We start from the raw sequence: 24,412 nt of genomic DNA, 5'->3' as shown, positions 1-24,412 counted from the left end.
TTTAGATGGGCGAGAGTCGGACTGCGCGCGCTGATCGGTTATGTTTAAAGGCCTGTTATTTTACAGTCTCAGATAACCCCTTTAAGGATCAGTTCTATCTAGTACTTCGGCTGATTCATCACTTCACATCATCCTGAAAACCTGGAAAATTACTAGATGATGATGATATAACCATCAGTTATTCTATATGTAAATAACAGGTCTAGTTCTCTGAGCTCAGGAAAGTGTGTGAGGTTTCCGGCAATATTTTACTGGTACTGGCCAAGTTCTGTTTAACCTGGTGTATCCTGTAACACTGAGGATTGTTGTAAAACTATACAGTGTTGGCCAAAAGTATTGGCACCCCTGCAATTCTGTCAGATAATACTCGTTTTCTTCCAGAAAATGATTGCAAGCATAAACTCTTTGGTATTAATATCTTCATTTATTTTGCTTGCAATGAAAACACACAAAAGAGAATGAAAAAAAAGTCACATCATTGATCATTTTACACAAAACTCCAAAAATGGGCCGGACAAAAGTATTGGCACCCTCAGCCTAATACTTGGTAGCACAACCTTTAGACAAAATAACTGCGAACAACCGCTTCCGGTAACCATCAATGAGTTTCTTACAATGCTCTGCTGGAATTTTAGACCATTCTTCTTTGGCAAACTGCTCCAGGTCCCTGAGATGTGAAGGGTGCCTTCTCCAAACTGCCATTTTGAGGTCTCTCCACAGGTGTTCTATGGGATTCAGGTCTGGACTCATTGCTGGCCACTTTAGAAGTCTCCAGTGCTTTCTCTCAAACCATTTTCTAGTGCTTTTTGAAGTGTGTTTTGGGTCATTGTCCTGCTGGAAGACCCATGACCTCTGAGGGAGACCCAGCTTTCTCACACTGGGCCCTACATTATGCTGCAAAATTTGTTGGTAGTCTTCAGACTTCATAATGTCATGCACACGGTCAAGCAGTCCAGTGCCAGAGGCGGCAAAGCAACCCCAAAACATCAAGGAACCTCTGCCATGTTTGACTGTAGGGACCGTGTTCTTTTCTTTGAAGGCCTCTTTTTCCCATTGACTTGAATGGGTGCAGGCATACGCGCCCTCCCCTTTGAAATCAATGGGAGGCTTTTTTATCTATTGCTTTCAATGTCATATGCGCGTACTATGTTCAGGGAGCCCTTGATGTGAAAAGCGGATAAGTGGGACAGGTTCTTTTCTGCCCATGCAAAGATAAGGTTCGCCTCTTTCAGTAGGGCTGGAGATCTGGTGCCGCCTTGTTTGTTGAGGTATATCACGGTGGTCATATTGTCTGACTGCACCTTCACTGCCTTCCCTTTGAGAAAGGGGGCAAAGTGACATAGCGCAAGGTAAACCGCTCTTTGCTCTTTCAGATTGGATGTTCCTTCTTCTGAATTCCTCCAACGACCTTGGATAGTCCTGTCATCTAGATGGGCTCCCCACCCCGTATGGGATGCATCTGTTGTCAACAGGGTCCATCGAGGTTGATCCGAGGACCCTCCGTCTTTCAGGTGTCTCCACCATCTGAGGGAGAGATGGGTACTGGGAGAAAGGCAGATCTTCTTGTGCAATCCCCATGGAGACTTGTTCCAGGTGCTCAACACCGTTCATCTGAAGGGGACGCAAATGCCATAAAGCCCAAGGGACTTCCTTGGCCAAGGATGACATCAGGCCTAAGACTCGCATAGCGGTGCGTATTGTAATGCTGTGGGTCCGCAGAAGAAATTGTGGGGCGGCCTCTATCCTCACTCTCCTCAGGCTGGTTAGGAAGATCTGCATCTTTTGCGAATCTATGATGAATCCCAGGAATTTCTTCCGGGTAGATGGCACAATTTCTGACTTCTCCCAAATGATGAGCCAACCCAACTTCTGTAGGAAGGAGATTGCTATCTGGAGGTGGTGATGGAGAATTGAAGTAGACTGAGCTTTTATAAGCCAGTCGTCGAGGTAAGGAACAACAAAAAGGCCTTGCAGTCTGAGGGCAGCAGCGACTGGAGTGATGACCTTGGTGAAGACAAAGAGGGCTGATGATAAGCCGAAGGGGGGAGAAGTGAATTGTAGATGCTCCCTGTGACTGGATATGAGTACGGAGATCCGAAGATACTTTCTGTGCAGCTGGTAGATGGGAATATGAAGATAGGCGTCTTTTAGGTCCAAAGTAGCCATAGATTCTTCCTGCTGAAGAAATGTTGTGACTGAATCTATGGACTCCATCCTGAAGGGCTTCTGTTTGATGTGGAGATTGAGGTACCTCAGATCTATTATCATGCGCCAGCCTCCTGTGGATTTTGGGACAAGAAAAACTGGAGAATAGACCCCCGGCCTACTTCTGAAGGAGGGACCTTTTCCAAGGCCCCCTTTGTGATGTACTCTGCCACTGATTTTTCTAGGCAGGCTTGTTGAAGAGCTGGGAGGAACTGAGTGATGGTGAACTGGTCACAAGGAAGCGTGGAGAACTCTATAGTGTAGCCCTGATGGATGATTTGAAGGACTCATGGGTCCCAGATAGACGCCAGTCTGCAAGAAATACAGAAAGTCGACCTCCTAAGGGAGGAATGGTCACAGGGAGCTGTATCCAGTCAAAAGGCTTCTTTTTGGGTTCATCTCTGGAACCCCCATGTCCTGCACTTCTCGAACGATAAACAGGGCATCTCTGGGACTGTTGGGGGTGATAGCCCCGCCCTCTAGAGGAGGGGGGCCTCTTGCCCCTTGCAGCTTGAGGAAGTGACCTACCTCTCCCTTTGGCTAGCCCCTCCATAAGATCATCCATCCCTCGGGAAAAAACCTTCCCTGGTTGGAAGGGGAGGGAGCATAGGGCGAACTTAGAGGTGGCATCCGCCTACCAGGGTTTGAGCCAGAGAGGCCTCCTCGCAGCAGTGGTCAGGGCCATGGACTTTGAAGCCAGTTTGAGCTGCTGTCGCAACGATTCACGGAGAAAATCCAAAGCTAGGTGAAGGTCACTCATAGAGGCCAGGATATCATTCCTGTTCACCTCGGAATCGATTTCGCGTTCGAGGCGATCCAGGCATGCCTTCAGATTGTCTGGTGCTTTGGTAGAGGCCATAGCCACTGACACTTGGGCGGACGCAGAAGAATTAAGCCTTTTTGAGTGTAGACTCGACTCTTCTGTCCAGGAGATCTTGGAGAGTCGAACCATCCTCCAGGGGAACGACGGTTCTACGGGAGAGCTTGGAGACAGCCAGGTCCACTTTCGGTGGGGGGCCCCACCGATCCAGCTGCAATGGGTTGATGGAATAAACGGATTTGAAAGCCCTAGATGTAACATAGGCTTTCCCTGGCTGTTTCCATTCCCGTTCTATGAGGCCGATCATGGAGGCGTCAACTTGAAAAGCTCTCCGCCTATCAGAGGTGGACGCGGAGGACTCCCCATCTGCATCCTGGTCCCACTACCGAATGGACTTCAGCAGTTTATGGCTTTTATCCCGATGGAATATGGGTCTGCTGGAATCAGAGGACTGGTCGTCCGAGGAGACCGCTTCGTCATCAACATGGAGTCTTTCCAGAGACGGTAACGGCTCAGAGGGCCTATCCAGTCTTTGTTTTTTAGTCAGCTGAGATAAGGATTCCCTGATATCCTTAAGGGAATCATCCTAAAACAAAGGAAAGCAGTAATGATTTCAGTGGAATTCCAGGGTTCCACGTCATTGGTGTGATTACCCACCATGTACTCCTTGACCCAAGTCACAACCTCAGAGGTGGAGGCTTCATCCCGAAGGGGGCCTCTACACTGGCGGCAACAAGAATAGTCGTAGCCTAAAAAACCGGAGTTAGGGGGTTTTGTTTAGTTTTTTTTTTCCCCTGAGAAGGAAATAGAGACAGAGACCGCCACCTACCGTCAGAGAGCGGGATATCACAGTTCACACAAGAAGTGCCTTCTTTTGGTGTGTCTCTTCCTTCTGCCACGATCACAAGGTGGCATAGTAGAGGAAGACATTTTACAATCTGATGCAAGGCGTCTATGCAATAAAATATGGGTGAAGAAGACATAACTTTTAAAGGCTGGAAGGCTAGCAAGTCTTACCTTTAGACTGTAGAGAGAATGCACACTTTTGAGATGCTTTTCCCAATGCACATGAGAGTAAGGCCAATGGCACAGAAGAACCTAGGAGTCTAGGTGACCTGCCAGAAGAAATACTGGAAGGAAAAGAGAGCCTGGGCAGCCAGCTTTTTAAGCCGCCGAGAGGAAGGGGCGGGGCTAACCTGACGGCCCTTTAACGCTCTTCCAAATCTGGATTTAAGGTACCCTAACCATTTTAGAGTACTCACCATTCTCGTCGGGGGAATTAGCCCCCTAGAACATTAAAGGCAGGCCGTATTATCCTCTGCAGTGGCAGCCGCCGCACCGGAAGTGCGCGCCCGTGAACAGGAACCGGCCGGGAAACAGCCGCGGCACCAAGGTTCCCTCTGCCAGCGTTTGCTCAGCCGGCCCTAAGTGATCCCAGTGAATGGAGGCATGGCAGCAGTGCTGCTCTTCCCTGCCTCCAAACTGGAGTGTAGTGAGTCTCTACCAATTCGCCCCAGGTCCCAGGACCGAGTTGTGCCCTTGAAGTAGAGAAATTTTTCCTTATTACAGGCACCAGACAGATTGGAGGAAGCTGAAGGGACAGATCTTCTTTAAAGGAAGATCACCTGAATCAGGTATGTGGTCCTGATCCTTAGGAGGACAGAACGTCCTCCCCACCTGTCCTGGTCCACACAGAACAAAGAAAAAACACGTTTTGCGGGAGGAAGCTGTGTCCTTTTAAGGGATCCTAGCCATGTGAAATTAATACTGGCTAATTAAAAATCTGCCTGTCCTACCAGCACACAGGGGCAGAAAATACCCCCAGTTGTGCCGCTGGTAGGGACGACAGGGAAACCTGTCTTAGGCTCCGTTCCCACGGAGTAACGCGCTGCTCATTTAGAGACGTAAACACGTGTCAGAGCGAGGCACTTCAAAACAGATCCCATTGATTTCAATGGGTGCCAGCTTACACACGCTACACATTGAAATCAATAGGAGGCTTTATAACCCAATGATTTCAATGGGTAGCGCGCGTAAGCTGGCACCCATTGAAGTCAATGGGATCTGTTTTGAAGTGCCTCGCTTTGACGTGTTTTTTTTTTTTTTTTAAATGTAGATTGTGAGCCCCACATAGAGCTCACAATGTACATTTTTCCCTATCAGTATGTCTTTTTTTGGAACATGGGATGGAAATCCATGCAAACACAGGGAGAACATACAAACTCCTTGCAGATGTTTTTTTGCCCTTGGTGGGATTTGAACACCAGGACTCCAGCGCTGCAAGGCTGCAGTGCTAACCACTGAGCCACCGTGTGGCCCCTCGCTTTGACATGTTTATGTGTCTAAATGAGCAGCGCATTACTCCAATCTGAGCTCCTCTAATATTTAAGTATGGCCTTGTGTTTCCATAGATATACTTGATATGATGCAGCACTGACATGCTGCGTAGAAGCTGCACATAATGGTTAGAAACCCATCCACAACAATGACTTTTCAAGTGGCATTTGTGCCATGGGAAAACCACACCGTTTACACCAAGTGGGACCTCATCCTTTATTAGTAGGCTCCCAAGAGTCATTATTAAAAAGGCCACTTGGAGGTATTATTAATTCCTCTGGGGTTATATGGTATATTTTATAACTGGGGGGAGCAGCTGATGAGGACTGTGAAGGTGAGGACAATGTGAATTGGATGCCTGGAAATGTGAGGAGACAAAAATATCTGCACTGAAAACTTTACACAGACAAGTCACAGCTGGAAGAAGTGGTTATGGCAGACCAGTCCAAATGGAAGATACATAAAATATGAACGATTACAGTAAGAGACATTCGTTGTTAGTTATTCACCTAAATTGTCTGTAGAGCCCTGTGTTGGGCCTGTATTTACCACTATATGGTCACTTTATAGTGATAATATCTAGAGATGAGCGAGTAGTGTTCGATCGAGTAGGTGTTCGATCGAATACTAGGGTATTCGAAATACTCGTACTCGATTGAACACTACTAGCTGTTTGAAGTTTACGGTTCGATGCAGAACCAGCATTGATTGGCAGAATGCTATACATTCTGCCAATCAACGCTGGTTCTTCTCTTACCTTTAGAAGTCTTTTCCGTGCAGTGTCCCCGCGGCGTCTTCCGGCTGGAATTCACTCTGCCTAGGCATCCGGCCTAGGCAGAGCCGACCGCGCATGCGTGGGCATACCCTCGCATGCGCAGTCAGCTCTGCTCAGGCGTCGGGCCGGGCAGAGCCGACCGCACATGCGCAGTCAGCTCTACCTAGGCCCCGATGCCTAGGCAGAGTGAATTCCAGCCGGAAGACGCCGCGGGGACGCTGCACTGGGAGAAGACTTCAAGGAGAATCCAGCCCGACCATCACTCGTGGACTTGGTAAGTATAATTTTATCAAATTTTGCGTACCCCTGAAACAAGCATTTCCCCCCATAGACTATAATGGGGTTCGAAATCCGTTCAAACAGTCGAACAGTGTGCGGCTGTTCGAATCGGATTTCGAACCTTGGACATTTTAGTGTTCGCTCATCTCTAATAATATCATTACACCTGAGTTGTGGGCCCATTTGGATGTGTTTGCCATGTCTGTGCTGAACCCCTACCTACACCTCTGTTGGTATGAGAGCTCAGTGATTCATGAACAATGCAGTAGGATATCTAAAGATTTAGAATCAATGGCCTCTTGTGACAAGTGGCTTGTTAGAAATTTGATGTTACAAAACCTCTTATCAACGTCAAGGAACTTCTACCATCCATTAGAAAGGTCTCCTTCAGTCTTGGACTTGGACTATTCTCATCTAGAGCTGCACAGAAGTGACAAAGGTAGTATTTCTAGCACTACAAAAGAGAAAAGTCTATGGCTGAAAGTTCCCTCATTGGTCGCTGCATGCAGCCAAATTCATCTATGATCGCTACGCAGATTTCCAACCACAGTAAAGACATATTACAGATTTAATCAGCATAGAAATGTGGACCTATTTAAGGGTGAAAATGGTGGATATTCACTTATAGACTAAGTTTACATACTGTATTGTGGTGATATTATGTATGTATATTAATAATTTATATACATTGGAGGTGACAGCACATGTTTCTCCCCAGAAACCATCACAAGCTCCTGTTGTCAGATACTATGCAACATGTGTATGTATTTCTATAAAACTTATTTGCATGAATAGGACAGTCAACAAATCTGCTGTGTGTGAATATACCTTTAATGAGCCAAGCTGATATTCATCCAAGTTGAATCAAAATCCATCATTAGCAGCTTGTTGACAGTTTCCAGACAAGATCAGTTTTAATTTGTACATTATACTGAATAAATTAAATAAGTGAAAATGTAATTATATCCTGATTTGTGGTAAAGTAGCCAATGTAGAGTTTCTTTACTTGTTAATGTGTAATAAATAAAAATGTACTAAATTATGGCCAAGTATTACCATCTCAGCTGACAAGTCGTTCACTTATGCCTATGTGAAGTTAAAAAATAGAAAGTTGCGAAAACTGTAAATTCAGCTTTGTACATGTTTATATGGTAATTTATACTAAGCTGAAATGACACACTGTCTGGCAAGAAGAGACAAAAATATTGTAAGGCAGTAACTTTGCTGACACCATACCAAAAACAAACAAAAGGATATCATTCCACCCACACCGCACACAAATAAGAGATAATATGACAAGTAATTGCGTTCACGTTTATTGTCATTGGCCACATACCTATATGCCAGCCCAGACATATGGGCATACATATATATAGTCCTCTTATGTCTAAAGCCCCCAGAGTTTAGCACACAGTGCTCTTGCATATGGGATTCCTGGACTATGTTGTTCCTTTATTCCAGAAGATGCCCAAATATTTGCACATTAATGGGAGATGGAGTTACTGGGCAAAAAATCCTCTCTTCTGCCACGGCACCACAGCAGAGAGGACATATCCTACATATTCCGAACCCCTCCTCAAACACTTCTTATGGTGGTCTGTGAAATTAGGTTTTATCAAGTTGCGTTCACTCTTAGCTTATATGTGCAATTTAATGCAATTGCCGACAAAGTGCAGTACAATCGTTTCCATCCAGCAGAGGCACAAGGCACAGTTTTGGTCCATATTTTACAAAAAGCTAAGATATTAGAGAGCATAAGCTACTGGTAATGAAAGGTCAGGAGGAGAAAACGTAAGAAGAAATGTACAGAGTTTACAAAGTAAATGCTACAGAGAAGAATTAATCTATTTGAAAAAGCCAACAGTATAGATATACACTGCCAATGAGACCCCACTCCCCATACCCTATATTGTCTCTCGCTTCTAGGAGTGAACGCATCTTGAGTTAAATTTCTTTCATGTGGGGTGGTATAGGATGGCACAGGAGGGCTATTTTGAGGGTACGGGGTCCATAATTATGGCTTCTCGATGTTGGAGTACCTTGCCATACATTGCTCAACAATGTTCGACGGCCCCCAAATAACACTGACAGTGTACACATTCACTTTCGGAAAAGGGGCATCCTGCACCCTCTGTGTTATCAAACGACACCTCCATCAAAGGTGGTTAAAAATTGAAAGTCTTGACAAACCCAACCCCCATTGTGTTTTTTTTTTCTTCCTGATGATTGGATTTTCACTTTACTAGTCTTGTTGTTCATTCATTTCCATATCTGACACCAGAATGTTCTTTTCAATTGATCCATCTGGGCCGGTACTGGTGCGACTGTATCTGGCACTCTCAAAAGCTCCTTGTTGAGCTGCTAGTTTCCTGCGGCGGTATAGATAGATGATGACAACGATTAAGATGCACAGTGCGAAGGTTGATAGTACCACAACCGCCACTGCTGTGCTGTGCTGCGGGAGAACTGCAATGATATAAAACTAGTTAGACATTTGGATTTGCTGCAATACTGAATAAAAGCTGAATCTTTCTAATAGTAAATAAAGTAAGGAGTATTGTTTAAAGCATGGCTGTCTTCTTCCTAAAATAGTTCTGCTAACAGTGCTAATAATATAGGCCGACTCTTTCTAAGGCCTCGTTCATATCTGCGTCAGTAATCCGTTCGGGAGAATCCGCATGGGGAAACCAAAGTGACTGGAGCTAAGTTGCTATACTAGAGATAGGGAATCTTTGGCAATAGTAGCTAAACACTAAAACCTTATATTTGATGGAGATCCCCTGATATGGAGATTATCCTCAATTATGGTGTCAAATCCATCACTCATTCACCAAATAGAAGCTCTGTGGTTATCTATAAACATTTCTTGATACCGCAGACACCCTGTGTTTCCCCCCAGAATTACATCGATCACTGATGTGCAGTTAAATAAGTATGAGATTTCAATAGCACTGAATAAAATAGATTTTATGTAAAGCGTACTTTGGGCAACCTACTTTGGCAAATAGCTACAACATTTGTACTTATACTCTATTGTGTTTATGTATTGTGATTCATCCCATGTTACTTACCAGACGTGTCCAGTTTGGTTTCTGCCACTACAAAAGTGATACAAAAAAAAAAACATTATTTGCTGCCAAATTCATGGCGTAAAGCATTCCTCCAGTTATAGAGAACTTTTCAGAAATGAATAGAACAGGTGTAAATAAGAAACTTTGTAATATATCTCATTAACCACCTCAGCACCGGGCCAATTTGTGGAGCAGGACCAGACACATTTTTGTTTTTTTGTATGTACGGTTTTGAGAGCTAGAACATTTTTATCATATGCATTATTCAACTAATTTCTGCGTGTTTTTTTGGTGACATATAGGACTTTATTTTTATATTGTTTTTATTTTTGCATGTGTTTTAACTTTTTTTATATTCGGGAAAATATATAAACAAAAGAGGAGGGAAAATGTGTCTGTTTTTCAATTTTCATTTTCTTTTTTATTCAATAGCACAAAGTGCTACTAAAAAAAACTTTGTAAAATAGTTTTTCCTCTCTGTTACGGTAATTTTCACTTTGTATGTTGTCATCAGGGGTGGGGCTAGAACCTGTAATAAGGGCATATTTATTTATTTTTAACTTTTCTTTTTTCTTTTTTTTTTTTTTATAATATTTTTATTGAAAATTTTTCATTAATACAAACGGTTACATCAAGATAATGATTGCATAGGGTGTAAACTTCTGAAAACAGCACAAGAGAAGCTAAATAATAAAATCTAAATAGGTGAGTATCACATATAATAACGAGTGTCAGTCTTAATATCCATAAAGTCAAAGGTTCAAGTACAGCCTATAGTAATTATCGAGCAAGGGAAGGGTACATCGTGACAAACAGATGTTCCAGGGGGAGGAGAAGTGGGTATTGGGAGGGGGAGATAGGATAAGGGGAGGGGGGGGGGAGGGGGAGATAGGATAAGGGAAGGGAGGGGGAGGGAAGGGGAGGAGTAAGTAAGTAAGGAAGAGGCAGAAATGTTGGGGGGATAGTAATGTGTTCATGGGGTGAGATAAAGAGGGGAAAAATAGGAAACAAGTTCAGTCTTAGTCTCAGATGCAGCAGTACACTTATACACATGGAAATAGGATACATGGCATGTCCTAAGTAGGAAGATAAATTATGGGGAGACTTTAGGAGGGATGTCTAAAGCGCGGGCCAGCACTATAGGGGAACCACGTGGAAGAGGAATAATTAATACTAATTAAGTTTAAGGGCTCTCCAAGGTAACCAGGTTTTTAAAAACCTATCATGTTTTCTAGACTGCCAGCTCGAGAGCTCCTCAAAGCGAGCAATCTGGTGGACCTTGCTGATCCATTCAGCTCTAGTAGGAGGGTCTGGGCTCAACCATTTCTGAGGGATAATGGAGTTGGCTGCCAGGATGAGGTAGGAGACTAAATTCTTTTTAGAAGGTTTATATTCGGCAGAAGCGAGAGATAAAAGAACCATATCTGGAGTGAGTGAAAAGGATGGTGAAGTGAGTCCCCTGATAGTATTTTGGATGTCTGTCCAGTAAGTTTGTATTTCGGGGCATGACCACCAAATGTGTAATAGTGATCCTGTATGCTGTTTACATCTCCAGCATTGGTCGGATCCCGACAGTCCCTTGTCATGGAGCCATTGAGTTGTACGGTACCACCTAGTAATAAGCTTGTAATGCGCCTCCTGCAATCTCACACAAGGTGAGAATCCATGTGAATGTGAAAGAATTTGTTTAGTTTGTTCTTCGGTAAGAGAAAGTTTGAGGTCAATTTCCCAAGATGCGAGATAAGCAGGTTTGTAGGTTTTTGGAGGACTTATGAATTTAGTTAGAACATAAGAAGTTCTTCTTAGTAGTTTGTTATGGGCTAGAGTGGCACGCTCAAAGGCTGTAAGATTCGTACGGAGTTTGTTAGAATTCGACCAACACCTGATAGTGTGGAGGATGTTTGTCTGTGAAGAAAAGTGGGGTGTGTCGGTTCTGTCATTTGTAGCAGTTTCTCAGTGTCTATTTTGTGTGAAGAGTCCATGACATCAAGGAAGGTGTGTTTGCTTAAGTGGGTCCAGAGTGTGTCGTAGGTTGATTTAGTAGCACCCGACCAGTGAGGGAGGAGTCCTAGCGGCATCATGGGGGAGTGTAGAGGTGCCAGAGAATCACCTAGGTCTCTCCATGTTTCACATGCACCTAACAACAGCTGATCAATTTGTCTAGATCTATGGCCTTGTTTTCCATAGAGCCACATATCCGCTAGAGAAGCAGGGCCAAAAGTAGTCAGTGAAATATCAAATAGGATGGAGGGGTTAGGGGTGGACAATTCAATCCATCTTTTAAGTTGTATTGCCTTGTAGTAGTCTGCTACGTCAGGTAGCCCAATGCCTCCTTCTAGTTTCTTTTTCATTAAGAGTTTGATAGGCAAACGTGGATGTTTACCCTTCCATAAAAAATTTGAAAAGATGCTTTTAAGTGTTTTAAAGAATCCGGAAGGGAGGTGAATGGGTATCATATGCAATCGATAGAGAATGGTAGGGAAGGCATAGACTTGTAGAAGATTACGCCTGCCAAACCAGGAAAAAGGTAGCGAGTTGTAGGAAGCTAATTTGGAGCGTATGTCTGATAGAAGTGTCTGAAAGTTTTCTGCATATAAGAGGGCGGGGTCAGAAGGTATACGAATTCCGAGGTATTTTATTGATTTGGTGGCCCATGTAAACGGACACAGTGACTTTATATGTTGGGCTTGATTTCTTGGTATATTTATGTTAAGCACTTCCGACTTTTCTACATTTATTTTATAACCCGAAATTTCTCCATATTTGTGTAGTAGGTCAAGGATGAGTGGGAAACCCTTATCAGGGTTAGAGATTAGAAATAATATGTCGTCTGCAAACGCCGCCAAATGAAGCGTGTGGTTACCAATCTTTAGACCATGTATGTCCGGGTGGTCTCGTACCGCTTGTAAGAGGGGTTCGAGGGAGAGGATAAACAGTGAGGGAGAGAGTGGGCATCCCTGTCTCGTTCCGTTCTTGATGTTAAAGTAGGTGGTTAGTGTGTCATTTATTTTGATTCGGGCATGTGGTTGTTCATACAATGTGAAAATGGCTGTAATGAATTGGGGTGGAAATTTAAATTTCTGAAGAACCGCTTCCATGTACTTCCAGTTGACACGGTCAAATGCTTTTTCAGCATCTAGACCCAAGAGGGCTAGTTTGGAGTTAGACTTGCGAGCAAAGGTAATAGCATGCAGTAAACGATGGGAATTGTCTTTACCTTCCCTCCCCATTACAAATCCAGACTGTTCCTGGTTTAGGAGTTTAGGAATAAGGTGTTTGATGCGGTGAGATAAGATTTTAGCCCAGATTTTGACATCCTGGTTGAGTAGCGATATGGGACGATAACTCCCACAAAGGGTGGCATCTTTCCCCTCTTTATGTAGGAGAGTAATATGCGCTTCTTGCGCCTGTCTTGGGAGCTTGGCGCCTGAAAGAAGGGAGTTCAGAGAAAGTGAAAGGTGTGGCAGAAGTTCGTTTTGAAAAGTTTTGTAATATTGGAGTGAAAATCCGTCTGGGCCTGGACTTTTGCCTGTCGGGAAACTGTGTAGCGTGTCTCTGAGTTCAGTTATGGAGATTGGGTCGGTAAGAGTGGATGTATCTTCTTCTGAAAGAGATGGCAAATGAAGAGAGGAGAGAAATTCCTCGATTCTGTCAGAACTTGAGTTCGTTTCAGTGGGTGCGCTATTTGTATCAAGGTTATAGAGATCAGAGTAGAAAGACAAGAAGGCTTTTGCTATGTCAGGTGTCAGGGTGTGTGATACTCCGTGTTTATCTTTGACTGAATTGATGAAGCATTTTGTCTTCCTCTTCCGAAGCATTGAGGTCATGAGCTTACCCCCTTTGTCCCCATGAGCATAGATCCTATGTTGGTAGTGTAAGTACTGTTTGGCAGTGCGAGAGTTGATCATGTCCCTTAGTTGCTCCCGTAACTGTGAGAGGTTGTCTCTAAATGGCCTTTGTTGACTAGACTTCCGCAGTCTCTCAATAGCTGCTATATCTGAGATAACTTTGTCTAGAGCTGCTTGGGAATCTTTCTTGATTTTGGATGCTAGTGAAATAAGTAGCCCTCTAATAACTGACTTGTGGGCTTCCCATGTGATAGTGGGGCATGTGTCCGCATTAGTGTTTAGAGCAAAATAGGTATGAATATGTTCCTTAATTTTCGCAACTGTTTCTGGATTGTCCAGGAGTGCTTCATTCAATTTCCAGCACCAGTCTTTTTTAGGTAGTTGGCTCAAGGTAGTAGACGCCCAGACTGGGGCATGGTCTGAGGCAGTTATATTTTCTATGCGTGCCTTAGGTGTAAAGGGGAGAAGGGAAGAGGATAAAAAGATGTAGTCAAGTCTTTGATAGGATTGTTGGGGGTTGGAGAAGAAGGAAAAATCCTTTACGGAAGGGTGAAGAGAACGCCAAAGGTCTATCAGTCTTAAGTCATGTAGGGCTTGCATCAGCCTACCTAGAGCTTTTTGAGAGACTGCAGAGGTGCCAGAAGATGTATCTAAGGATGGGTTGAGAGCTACATTGAAATCACCTGCCAGTATTATTTGACCCTCCGCGTATAGTTCTAATGTATGTAACATGTTCAGTAGCCATGGAACCTGTCCATGGTTTGGTGCGTATACATTAGCTAATGTGTATTTGTGGGAGGCTATTGTGCCTTTCAGGATGAGGAATCTGCCCTCTACATCTTCATATGTTTGTGTACATTCGAAAGGGACCGAGTGGTGTATCAGAATAGAGACACCGGCCGTGGGTTTCACTGGGTTCGTGGAGTGAAAGTTCTTTGTGTAGGCATTGGTGGGGAGACGTGGAATGTGATCTTTTTTGAAGTGGGTTTCTTGTAAAAAAACTATTTGTGATTTCAATTTTCGCAGTACTGTAAAGATTTGTGAGCGTTTATTGGGGGAGTTCATGCCATGTGCATTAAACGTGGTAGAATTCTGTGTGACAGAGTGGATGAGAGCATGTGAGAGGGGGAGGGTGGGGGGTGGTGGAAGGGGATGTATTTCTGCTTGTATGGAAGCGAAGCAATATTGGGCATGTTTGGGAGACTGTTGAGAGAATGAAAAGGTGGAGAGGGGGGGAGTACGGGTACATTGGATATGTGGATGAATGGGTGAGTGAGGTACTTGCGTAATGAGTGAAGGTAAGGACTACAGCCCTTATAATAAGTGTAGAGGGATAAGCGTATTAATATGTATAGGGGAGGTATATATAGGGGAGTGCCATGACAGGTTCATACAATAACATAATAAACAATATAAGACAATATGCAAAAACCTTAATGCATTTATAGAGTGTTATTGGCAATTTAAACTAAGGGATTGTAAAAAGAACAGTAGATTACCAAATGGGTGGGACATGGAAGTGCACATAAGGTGGTAACCTCCCGTCTCCATTGGTATGTTTGGAAAGGGAGGGGAAGAAAGCGGGAGTGACTCAAAGAAAGAGAAAAGGCATATGCCACATAAATGCAAGTAAATACAGTATATATCCCCTCTCTGGGAGGGTCCAGGGAACAGCAGCACCCTGAGGCCCCGGGGCCCGCAGAGACAAAGTCTGGGGGACCCGGGGAGAAGCGCCCCCCTAGGGTACAATGAAAGAAAATAAAAAATAGAAACAAAGGGAGATAGTCTGCGTCAGGCAGTGTTCGCCAGCCCGGACCATCTATACCAAAAAAGGGTTCATAATACGTGTAGAAATAATTTCAAAGCATATATGAACAGTAATGGAAAGATAAACGTTAAACCATTAATAAACCAAAAACTGTAAGGCAAATACCAAATAACTTGAGATATTGCAGGGGATGTCTGAGTCCACAGCAACTGGGGTCTTGCAAGATGAGACAATGCAGTTCTGAGTAACTTCTGTGTCTGAGGAACAACAGGTAATGATATGGAGTGGTGGTGATAGGGACATGGTTCAAGTCAGGCGGGGATAGGGATAAGGGACACGGGACAAGAGAGATGGGCGGGGGAGGGGGCTCCAGATTGTAGTGGAGGCAAGGGCTAATTAGGTAAAGTCCATGAGTGAAGTTTAAGTCTCAGAATAACATTGTCCTTAGTGTGAGAGTGCTTGGGCATATATATTCAGTCTTACCAAAGTAAGAGCTCCCAGGGACTTGGTCAGAAAGATGGCTAGGGTAGGTCCTGATCACGGCGTTTGCCTGTAAGTTTCCTCGATTTCGGGGATCTGGATGTCTCCATATGCTGGAAGATCTCCGGTTGTGGCAAAGGTGGTAGTGCCGAAATATCTTCGGGTATTGCCAACCATGAGGGGATCGGTATGGGCGGGATATCAAGTAAGGGCCACGCCGAAGCCAGATCCTCGGGAGTGCGTATTGTAATCCGACGGCCTTGCTTAAGTACGGATAAGCCGAAAGGGAACAGCCATGCATATGGCAAGCCTTTTTCTTTAAGGGCTTCTAGCAGCGGGCGTAGCATACGTCTCTTTGACAGGGTAGAGGGTGCTACATCTTGATATAGCTGGTAATCATACTGTTCGTACTGCAAAGGTCTTTGTTCTCTTGCTGCCAACAAAATAGCAGAGGTGTCCACAGAGGACAGTAGCCCACAAATTATATCTCGTGGTGGTTCGCCTTCTTTAGGTTTTGGCCTGACCGCCCTATGAACACGTTCTATCTGAACGGTGGCTGCTCTCTCTGGGCCCAGCAAGGAGGCGAACATCGCCACGACAACCTCCCTCAGAGATTCAGGGGTATATGACTCTGGGAGTCCTTTTATGCGCACATTGCGTCTTCTATTGCGGTTCTCAAGGTCCTCAATCATGTCATAAGCTCTGTTGAGGTGCCTGTGGTGGAGTGTGAGATGTTGTGCAGAAGCTGCGGCATGAGAAGTAATGGCGCTGCATCCTTCCTCTAGAGTTTCAGTTCTCCTATTAATATTATTGAGATCCGCTCTCATGTCGGCGATCTCAGCCAAAACTGGGGCCATTGCTTGTGCTAAAACCTTCTTCAGATAGGTTTTTGTGATTAAGTTAGCGGAAAAGTCCTGTTTGTCTAGACTGGCTGTACTTTCTCCACCTGAATCCATCCCTCCCTCCCGCGCATCCGTACCTCCGGGCGCCATCTTGCGCGCCTGTTGTGGGGACTGTGTGTTCTTTTTCCTGAAGAATTTGTGGACTTCTCCGGAGGTGTGTTTCGATATTGGGGTACCCGGAGGATCACTACTTCTATCTCTGCCGTTTTTGCCCATTTTCGTGGCTGCTGGAGAGGTAAGTGACTCGTTTCTGGCGCTTGGCACGGAGGAGCTGCAGGTCTAGCACTCCATGCGCAGTGACGGTCAGGCTCCGCCCCCCTATTTTTAACTTTTCTATTATTTTATTTTATTTTTTTACATTGTGTCCCCATAAGGTCATAATAGACATAATAGACATCTGATCACTTTTTTTTGTATTAGAGACTGATTTTCCCAGTAACTAGGGCTGGTACATTAAGCCCCAGTTGCAGGAGGAATACAGCCTCCTGCACATTATTATAGAGTTGATCTGGATCCTGTAGGACCCAGCAGCTGTAAAAGGTTCTGATCCTGGTGGATCTTGTGACCGCCGGGTCAAAGGGGAGCCGCATCATGGTGGTGCCCATAGTGATGTAGACAGCGATTGGAAGGCAGGGATGGTAATAAATCTTCCCTGCCTTCTCTATGGGAGCTCCAGCTATAGTTACAGCGGGCTCGCCATTCCACAAGCTGCACAATTTCGTGCAGCTGCTGAAAACTGTTTGGAAGTACTGGTAGGTCCTTGCAGAATAAGACAACCATTCTTGGGAAGTAAAAACCCAAATGAGTGGTCCAGAAGTGGTTAAGGAGATCTGTTTCCTTCACCACTTATTAATCAGCTCTCCTGTTCCTTATCTTCAATCTCACTGCTTGTTTACATTGTATTGGACTCCATGTTCAGCCTCACACATAGAGATCTATGGAAAAGGTAGGGGTGGAGTAGGATTATCCTGCAGGCTAGTTAATTGATTTATTGCTTCATTCTGTATACTAGCAGTCTCTTATCTACAACAATAGTAGTGTTAATAGTAACAGCATGTACTCCTACAACATCAATATTTTAGAGTTTTGACAAAATACGTATATGAAGCTTCAACATAACAACATTTGCACCAGGTATGGCAGGGCTCTAATTAGTGAAGCATTTAATTTTTTTTTTTCCATTACACTGACCAAGTAGGAATAAACATCAATACATATAAATTTGTATCTATACTTTCGGCTTTCATTATTGGTTAATGCATCAATAATCTGTTTTCCAGTGATCTGTGTTCATACCCTCTGTAGTCTGTAATATGTGCCACCATAGGGTAAATGAGGCATTACACAGTGCTGGTATGATAAAGCGGACTGATGGAGAAGGAGAGGGAGAAAGAGAAAGCATCTTTTTATAGGTTTAGCTTAATAGATGATGGTACTGAAAAATGGTAGCTTCTCTATTAAACTAATTGAGATAACCTCTTTTAACCCAACCAGATTATGTATCCTGGCTTTATAGAATAGTGTTACCCAAATATTTTATACTTAGAAATTGTAAGCAATATATAGTTAAGCTGACGACAGATGTTCAATGAAGCAAGTGCCCAGCCAGAGAACCCTCAATGTGCTGTTTTTCTATTCCATAAATAATCGCTTTTATCACCCTGTTATTTTCAGTAATGACCAGCTGAGTAACTCTGGAAATGGCCCAATTAGGTGAACACAAAAATCAAACCAACCTTAAGTATCATTTAGCTTACCTCTAGATAACTTGCAAATGACCCCTTTGGTGATATTTGTGCAAGAGCCCAGACTCCACACTCCATTACTGCCTTCAATCCAGTAGCAAGAGTTTGGACTCAATAAACTGGGCCCTGAGTCTTGTTGCCCCCAGTTGGAGTAATTTACTGGAGTGTTGTCGTTCCATACAAGGGACGCTTCTGCAATAAAGCATGACACAGGCCCACGCCCACATGTTCAACTTAGTAAACTTAGCTTTGGATCACAGAACTAAAGAAGCCCATGCACCTTTATTAACTGTCAGCCAATTATTTGTCTCAAAACTATTAGTCCCGATACCCCCTTATACATGTAAGCTTGATCTGGCCAAGTGAACTGCATCCAGACAGCTCCGGAAAAGTAATTGTCTTTGTTGAGAAAGAATACTTTTTTTTCCTACAAAACCATCTATTGGGGGAATCAGAGGCCCCCATACATATGATTTAGTTGCCCTAACAGTGCTATTCTTTACTGCATCTGCAGAAAGTTCTGCAACAATGTCATCTTAAAGGGCATCTACAATTATGCAGCTGACCACCTCTTCTACCAGTAGTGGAGCAAGCTTTTATTCTGGCTGCCTAGGAAATCATATGATTTTGATGTAAGACACTTTGCAAGAAAAGCTTCCGTCATTGTGTAGCTGTCTAAGCATAAACACCACCTGCTTCTACGGCTATATATTCTTCCTTTAATTCACAGAATACAATACTTTAAAGATCCAAACCTTTGATGCTGAAGGACATGCCAAGCCATGCTCCCTTGGACTGGCTCTCATATGTCTGCAGGTGCTCCCATACAAATAAGTTTTCAGTCTCATCGACAATGGTCAGTACCTCACCACCAACTGCGAACAAACAGAAATTCCGTAGATCAATTTACTGCAGCATTCTAAAGTAAGCTCGCAATTGCGCTGGAGTCTCCGTTGGACTCTGTCACAGTGTTTGCCAAAAATCAGAGTGAAAAGTCCTGCACAGAGGAATTTTTCCTCTGCCAGTTTCAGTTTTAAAACAACAGAGAGCCGACGGACCCCAATACAGTCAATGGGGGCTCTGTATATAGTCACTACTTTAGTGATCCGGTTCTCCATTGTTCTAGTCCTTTGACAGACCAGAACAACAGAGAGGCAGCGCTATATTTACTGGATTCTGTACAGTTTTATACAGCGAGCTTCTAGGGGAGAACATGTCCAAGACGAGGTGCCATATGGGGTACGACACAAAGGCACATTGCATGCCTATAGCTTTTTAGCCCACAACCAAAGGGACGATATATGCTTATATAATCTAATAGGATATCTAAGTATTTAACCAGAATTGCTATATATTACATTATTCATTAACAGATCTGTATACAGCCATAATAACAAAAACTGTGCATGTGCCAGGTCTATGGTAAAATGACACAGACGGCACATGGATGATATCTGTGTGACACCTATGCCTCCACAGAGCCCTTGATTTACATCACAGAGCCTCGGCCACAAAATGGAAAGGTATAGGCTAGCACACAGACAAATCACATGTTCGCATGTACATACCTAAATCATTTCTTTCATATATTTTAGAGACCCGAAAGTACAAATGACTACTTACCTTTCTCACACCTCTTCGCTGCATCCTTTTGGCCCACACTAACCTCCATGTGGAAGGAATAGCAATAGTCACGGAACGGGATCCAATCAGAGTTAACTACGGAGTTAGGGCAAGTGCTATTTAAGCTCCACTTGTGAGGTTTGGATGATGCTGTCCAAAAAATTAGAGAATGTAAGGTCAGGTGACACTTGTTAAAAATTGAGACAGAAAGACAGTCGCAAAACACTATTAGAGTACAAAGTAAGCAGACATAATAGAAAAAAAACAACTCACGAGTATTAAAGCTACAGATAGCTCCTGGCAATTTGTGATCACAGCTTGCTGGACTCCATGTTCCCTGCTCATCCATATACACACAGCTACTTATGTACTGAGGTTCTCCATCTCTCCAGTTTGTGTAGGATACACCATCATTTGTAAGCCAAGAGTATGTTCGACTACCCTATAATAATCATAGAGAGACTTATTACCATGGGTTGGTAAATATATACTATGTCCTAAAAAGTGGTTGGAGTTCTGTATGTCTGACGCAGAGACACAATTTGTCTACAAACAACCAACACAACTAAATAATATTCTGTCTGCCTGCAGCCTCCAGTAGGGGCAGATTACAAATATACAATGGGGCAAATTTATTAAGACTTAATAAACTAGAGCAGGGGCTGAGAAATTTATGAAGAGGCTGCGGCTTCATCATAAATTTGCTGGAGGTCCAGGGGCCAGAATGGAAACCTACACCAGGTAGGAACTAGTGTGAATTTAGATCTTAACTTAATCCAGGAAATTGACACGAGCTTTAATAAATCAGCCCGATCGAGGCGCAGAAAGTGGCGGGCAAGGTGCTGTTAGAGACTAGAGGTGTACATTTGGTGCAAGAAAGGGCCTTATGCCAAATATGCGCCATAATATCATTCTTTAATGACAAAAAACTAGCATAGAGGGAACAATGAATTCCCCCAATATACAGTGTTCTATTTTGAACACAATAATAAAACCGTATGCAGCAACCTGGTATGTTCTCTGTAGTGTCAGCTACAAGCAACTAGAATTGTTTTATTTAACTCTGTCTATGCAGGAAACTTCATGCTCTGGAGACTGATATATTGATGCCTATCAAAATACACTGAGAATTAAACACCGTCAAATTTTAGGACTGAACCACACCATGAAGGTAATAAATGGACATTAGGGCATGACCTTTTGTTGTATTGTTTAACATGTGCAGCGAATAAGACGCATGCATGTGTAACGAAAATTGGAAGTGGAACTGCAACTGGATGATCAGAAAACACATTGACATTTAGTACATTTAGTAAAATAAGTCAATATATGGATTTAGTCCATGAACACAGAAAATCATCATAAACTTATGAAATGTTGTTATTTACATCTTCATTTGAAAGCCCTATCCATAGAGGAGTTTTCTGTCCAGTGGCTGCCAGTGTCAAATAAGCCTGTTGGTATGGATTAACAATACTGGCAAGGGTGGCATTACGACTTTCACACAGGAGTCGGGCATCTGACCAAGTCATTGGTTTTTGCAAAATCAGGTAAGAGTTGTTCCTGTAGTGCAGAGTGGAGCCAGATGGAAATGGGAAGGGCTCAGTAGGAGGACTCAGGGCGGCCACTGCAAAAAGAGGGATACATTTATTTACAGGATAAACCCAATGCTCTTCAGTTCATTCATAGAAAGTAGAGATGAGCGAACACTAAAATGTTCGAGGTTCGAAATTCGATTCGAACAGCCGCTCACTGTTCGAGTGTTCGAATGGGTTTCGAACCCCATTATAGTCTATGGGGAACATAAACTCGTTAAGGGGGAAACCCAAATTCGTGTCTGGAGGGTCACCAAGTCCACTATGACACCCCAGGAAATGATACCAACACCCTGGAATGACACTGGGACAGCAGGGGAAGCATGTCTGGGGGCATAAAAGTCACTTTATTTCATGGAAATCCCTGTCAGTTTGCGATTTTCGCAAGCTAACTTTTCCCCATAGAAATGCATTGGCCAGTGCTGATTGGCCAGAGTACGGAACTCGACCAATCAGCGCTGGCTCTGCTGGAGGAGGCGGAGTCTAAGATAGCTCCACACCAGTCTCCATTCAGGTCCGACCTTAGACTCCGCCTCCTCCGGCAGAGCCAGCGCTGATTGGCCGAAGGCTGGCCAATGCATTCCTATGCGAATGCAGACTTAGCAGTGCTGAGTCAGTTTTGCTCAACTACACATCTGATGCACACTCGGCACTGCTACATCAGATGTAGCAATCTGATGTAGCAGAGCCGAGGGTGCACTAGAACCCCTGTGCAAACTCAGTTCACGCTAATAGAATGCATTGGCCAGCGCTGATTGGCCAATGCATTCTATTAGCCCGATGAAGTAGAGCTGAATGTGTGTGCTAAGCACACACATTCAGCACTGCTTCATCAAGCCAATACAATGCATTAGCCAGTGCTGATTGGCCAGAGTACGGAATTCGGCCAATCAGCGCTGGCTCTGCTGGAGGAGGCGGAGTCTAAGGTCGGACCTGAATGGAGACTGGTGTGGAGCGATCTTAGACTCCGCCTCCTCCAGCAGAGCCAGCGCTGATTGGCCGAATTCCGTACTCTGGCCAATCAGCACTGGCTAATGCATTGTATTGGCGTGATGAAGCAGTGCTGAATGTGTGTGCTTAGCACACACATTCAGCTCTACTTCATCGGGCTAATAGAATGCATTGGCCAGCGCTGATTGGCCGAATTCCGTACTCTGGCCAATCAGTGCTGGCCAATGCATTCTATTAGCTTGATGAAGCAGAGTGTGCACAAGGGTTCAAGCGCACCCTCGGCTCTGATGTAGCAGAGCCGAGGCTGCACAAGGGTTCAAGCGCACCCTCGGCTCTGATGTAGGAGAGCCGAGGGTGCACTTGAACCCTTGTGCAGCCTCGGCTCTGCTACATCAGAGCCGAGGGTGCGCTTGAACCCTTGTGCACACTCTGCTTCATCAAGCTAATAGAATGCATTGGCCAGCGCTGATTGGCCAATGTATTCTATTAGCCTGATGAAGTAGAGCTGAATGTGTGTGCTAAGCACACACATTCAGCTCTACTTCATCGGGCTAATAGAATGCATTGGCCAGCGCTGATTGGCCAGAGTACGGAACTCGACCAATCAGCGCTGGCTCTGCTGGAGGAGGCGGAGTCTAAGATCGCTCCACACCAGTCTCCATTCAGGTCCGACCTTAGACTCCGCCTCCTCCAGCAGAGCCAGCGCTGATTGGCCGAATTCCGTACTCTGGCCAATCAGCACTGGCTAATGCATTGTATTGGCGTGATGAAGCAGTGCTGAATGTGTGTGCTTAGCACACACATTCAGCTCTACTTCATCGGGCTAATAGAATGCATTGGCCAATCAGCGCTGGCCAATGCATTCTATTAGCGTGAACTGAGTTTGCACAGGGGTTCTAGTGCACCCTCGGCTCTGCTACATCAGATTGCTACATCTGATGTAGCAGTGCCGAGTGTGCATCAGATGTGTAGTTGAGCAAAACTGACTCAGCACTGCTAAGTCTCTGCATTCGCATAGGAATGCATTGGCCAGCCTTCGGCCAATCAGCGCTGGCTCTGCCGGAGGAGGCGGAGTCTAAGGTCGGACCTGAATGGAGACTGGTGTGGAGCGATCTTAGACTCCGCCTCCTCCAGCAGAGCCAGCGCTGATTGGTCGAGTTCCGTACTCTGGCCAATCAGCGCTGGCCAATGCATTCTATTAGCCCAATGAAGTAGAGCTGAATGTGTGTGCTTAGCACACACATTCAGCTCTACTTCATCAGGCTAATAGAATACATTGGCCAATCAGCGCTGGCCAATGCATTCTATTAGCTTGATGAAGCAGAGTGTGCACAAGGGTTCAAGCGCACCCTCGGCTCTGATGTAGCAGAGCTGAGGGTGCACAAGGGTTCAAGTGCACCCTCGGCTCTCCTACATCAGAGCCGAGGGTGCGCTTGAACCCTTGTGCAGCCTCGGCTCTGCTACATCAGAGCCGAGGGTGCGCTTGAACCCTTGTGCACACTCTGCTTCATCAAGCTAATAGAATGCATTGGCCAGCACTGATTGGCCAGAGTACGGAATTCGGCCAATCAGCGCTGGCCAATGCATCCCTATGGGAAAAAGTTTATCTCACAAAAATCACAATTACACACCCGATAGAGCCCCAAAAAGTTATTTTTAATAACATTCCCCCCTAAATAAAGGTTATCCCTAGCTATCCCTGCCTGTACAGCTATCCCTGTCTCATAGTCACAAAGTTCACATTCTCATATGACCCGGATTTGAAATCCACTATTCGTCTAAAATGGAGGTCACCTGATTTCGGCAGCCAATGACTTTTTCCAATTTTTTTCAATGCCCCCGGTGTCGTAGTTCCTGTCCCACCTCCCCTGCGCTGTTATTGGTGCAAAAAAGGCGCCAGGGAAGGTGGGAGGGGAATCGAATTTTGGCGCACTTTACCACGTGGTGTTCGATTCGATTCGAACATGGCGAACACCCTGATATCCGATCGAACATGTGTTCGATAGAACACTG

General features: G+C 44.5%; 2 protein-coding genes across 3 annotated transcripts in view; one reads left to right on the top strand and one right to left on the bottom strand.

Moving 5' to 3' along the window:
• The window catches only part of LOC142209137 (uncharacterized), a 55,858-nt gene extending 54,370 nt beyond the window's left edge, over positions 1–1,488 (top strand). Inside the window, exon 14 of the mRNA XM_075278072.1 lies at positions 1,374–1,488. Coding sequence (XP_075134173.1) covers positions 1,374–1,488 — 115 coding nt within the window. The remainder of the gene's footprint in view (positions 1–1,373) is intronic.
• A 6,073-nt stretch (positions 1,489–7,561) lies between these two features.
• Positions 7,562–24,412, bottom strand: part of MRC2 (mannose receptor C-type 2) — a 60,753-nt gene continuing 43,902 nt past the window's right edge. For both annotated transcript variants that reach the window (XM_075277119.1, XM_075277120.1), the window contains exons 24-30: positions 21,242–21,480; positions 20,127–20,295; positions 19,854–20,003; positions 18,986–19,105; positions 18,243–18,422; positions 9,488–9,514; positions 7,562–8,882 (exon numbers count right to left, since the gene is read on the bottom strand). In XM_075277119.1, the coding sequence (XP_075133220.1) occupies positions 8,659–8,882; positions 9,488–9,514; positions 18,243–18,422; positions 18,986–19,105; positions 19,854–20,003; positions 20,127–20,295; positions 21,242–21,480 (1,109 nt within the window). In that variant the 3' untranslated portion in view covers positions 7,562–8,658. The remainder of the gene's footprint in view (positions 8,883–9,487; positions 9,515–18,242; positions 18,423–18,985; positions 19,106–19,853; positions 20,004–20,126; positions 20,296–21,241; positions 21,481–24,412) is intronic.

Source organism: Leptodactylus fuscus, chromosome 6, assembly GCF_031893055.1.
Source record: "Leptodactylus fuscus isolate aLepFus1 chromosome 6, aLepFus1.hap2, whole genome shotgun sequence".
NCBI lineage: Eukaryota > Metazoa > Chordata > Amphibia > Anura > Leptodactylidae > Leptodactylus > Leptodactylus fuscus.
The sequence above is the reverse complement of the archived record's forward strand: the minus strand, read 5'-3'. Positions and strand labels throughout refer to the sequence as shown.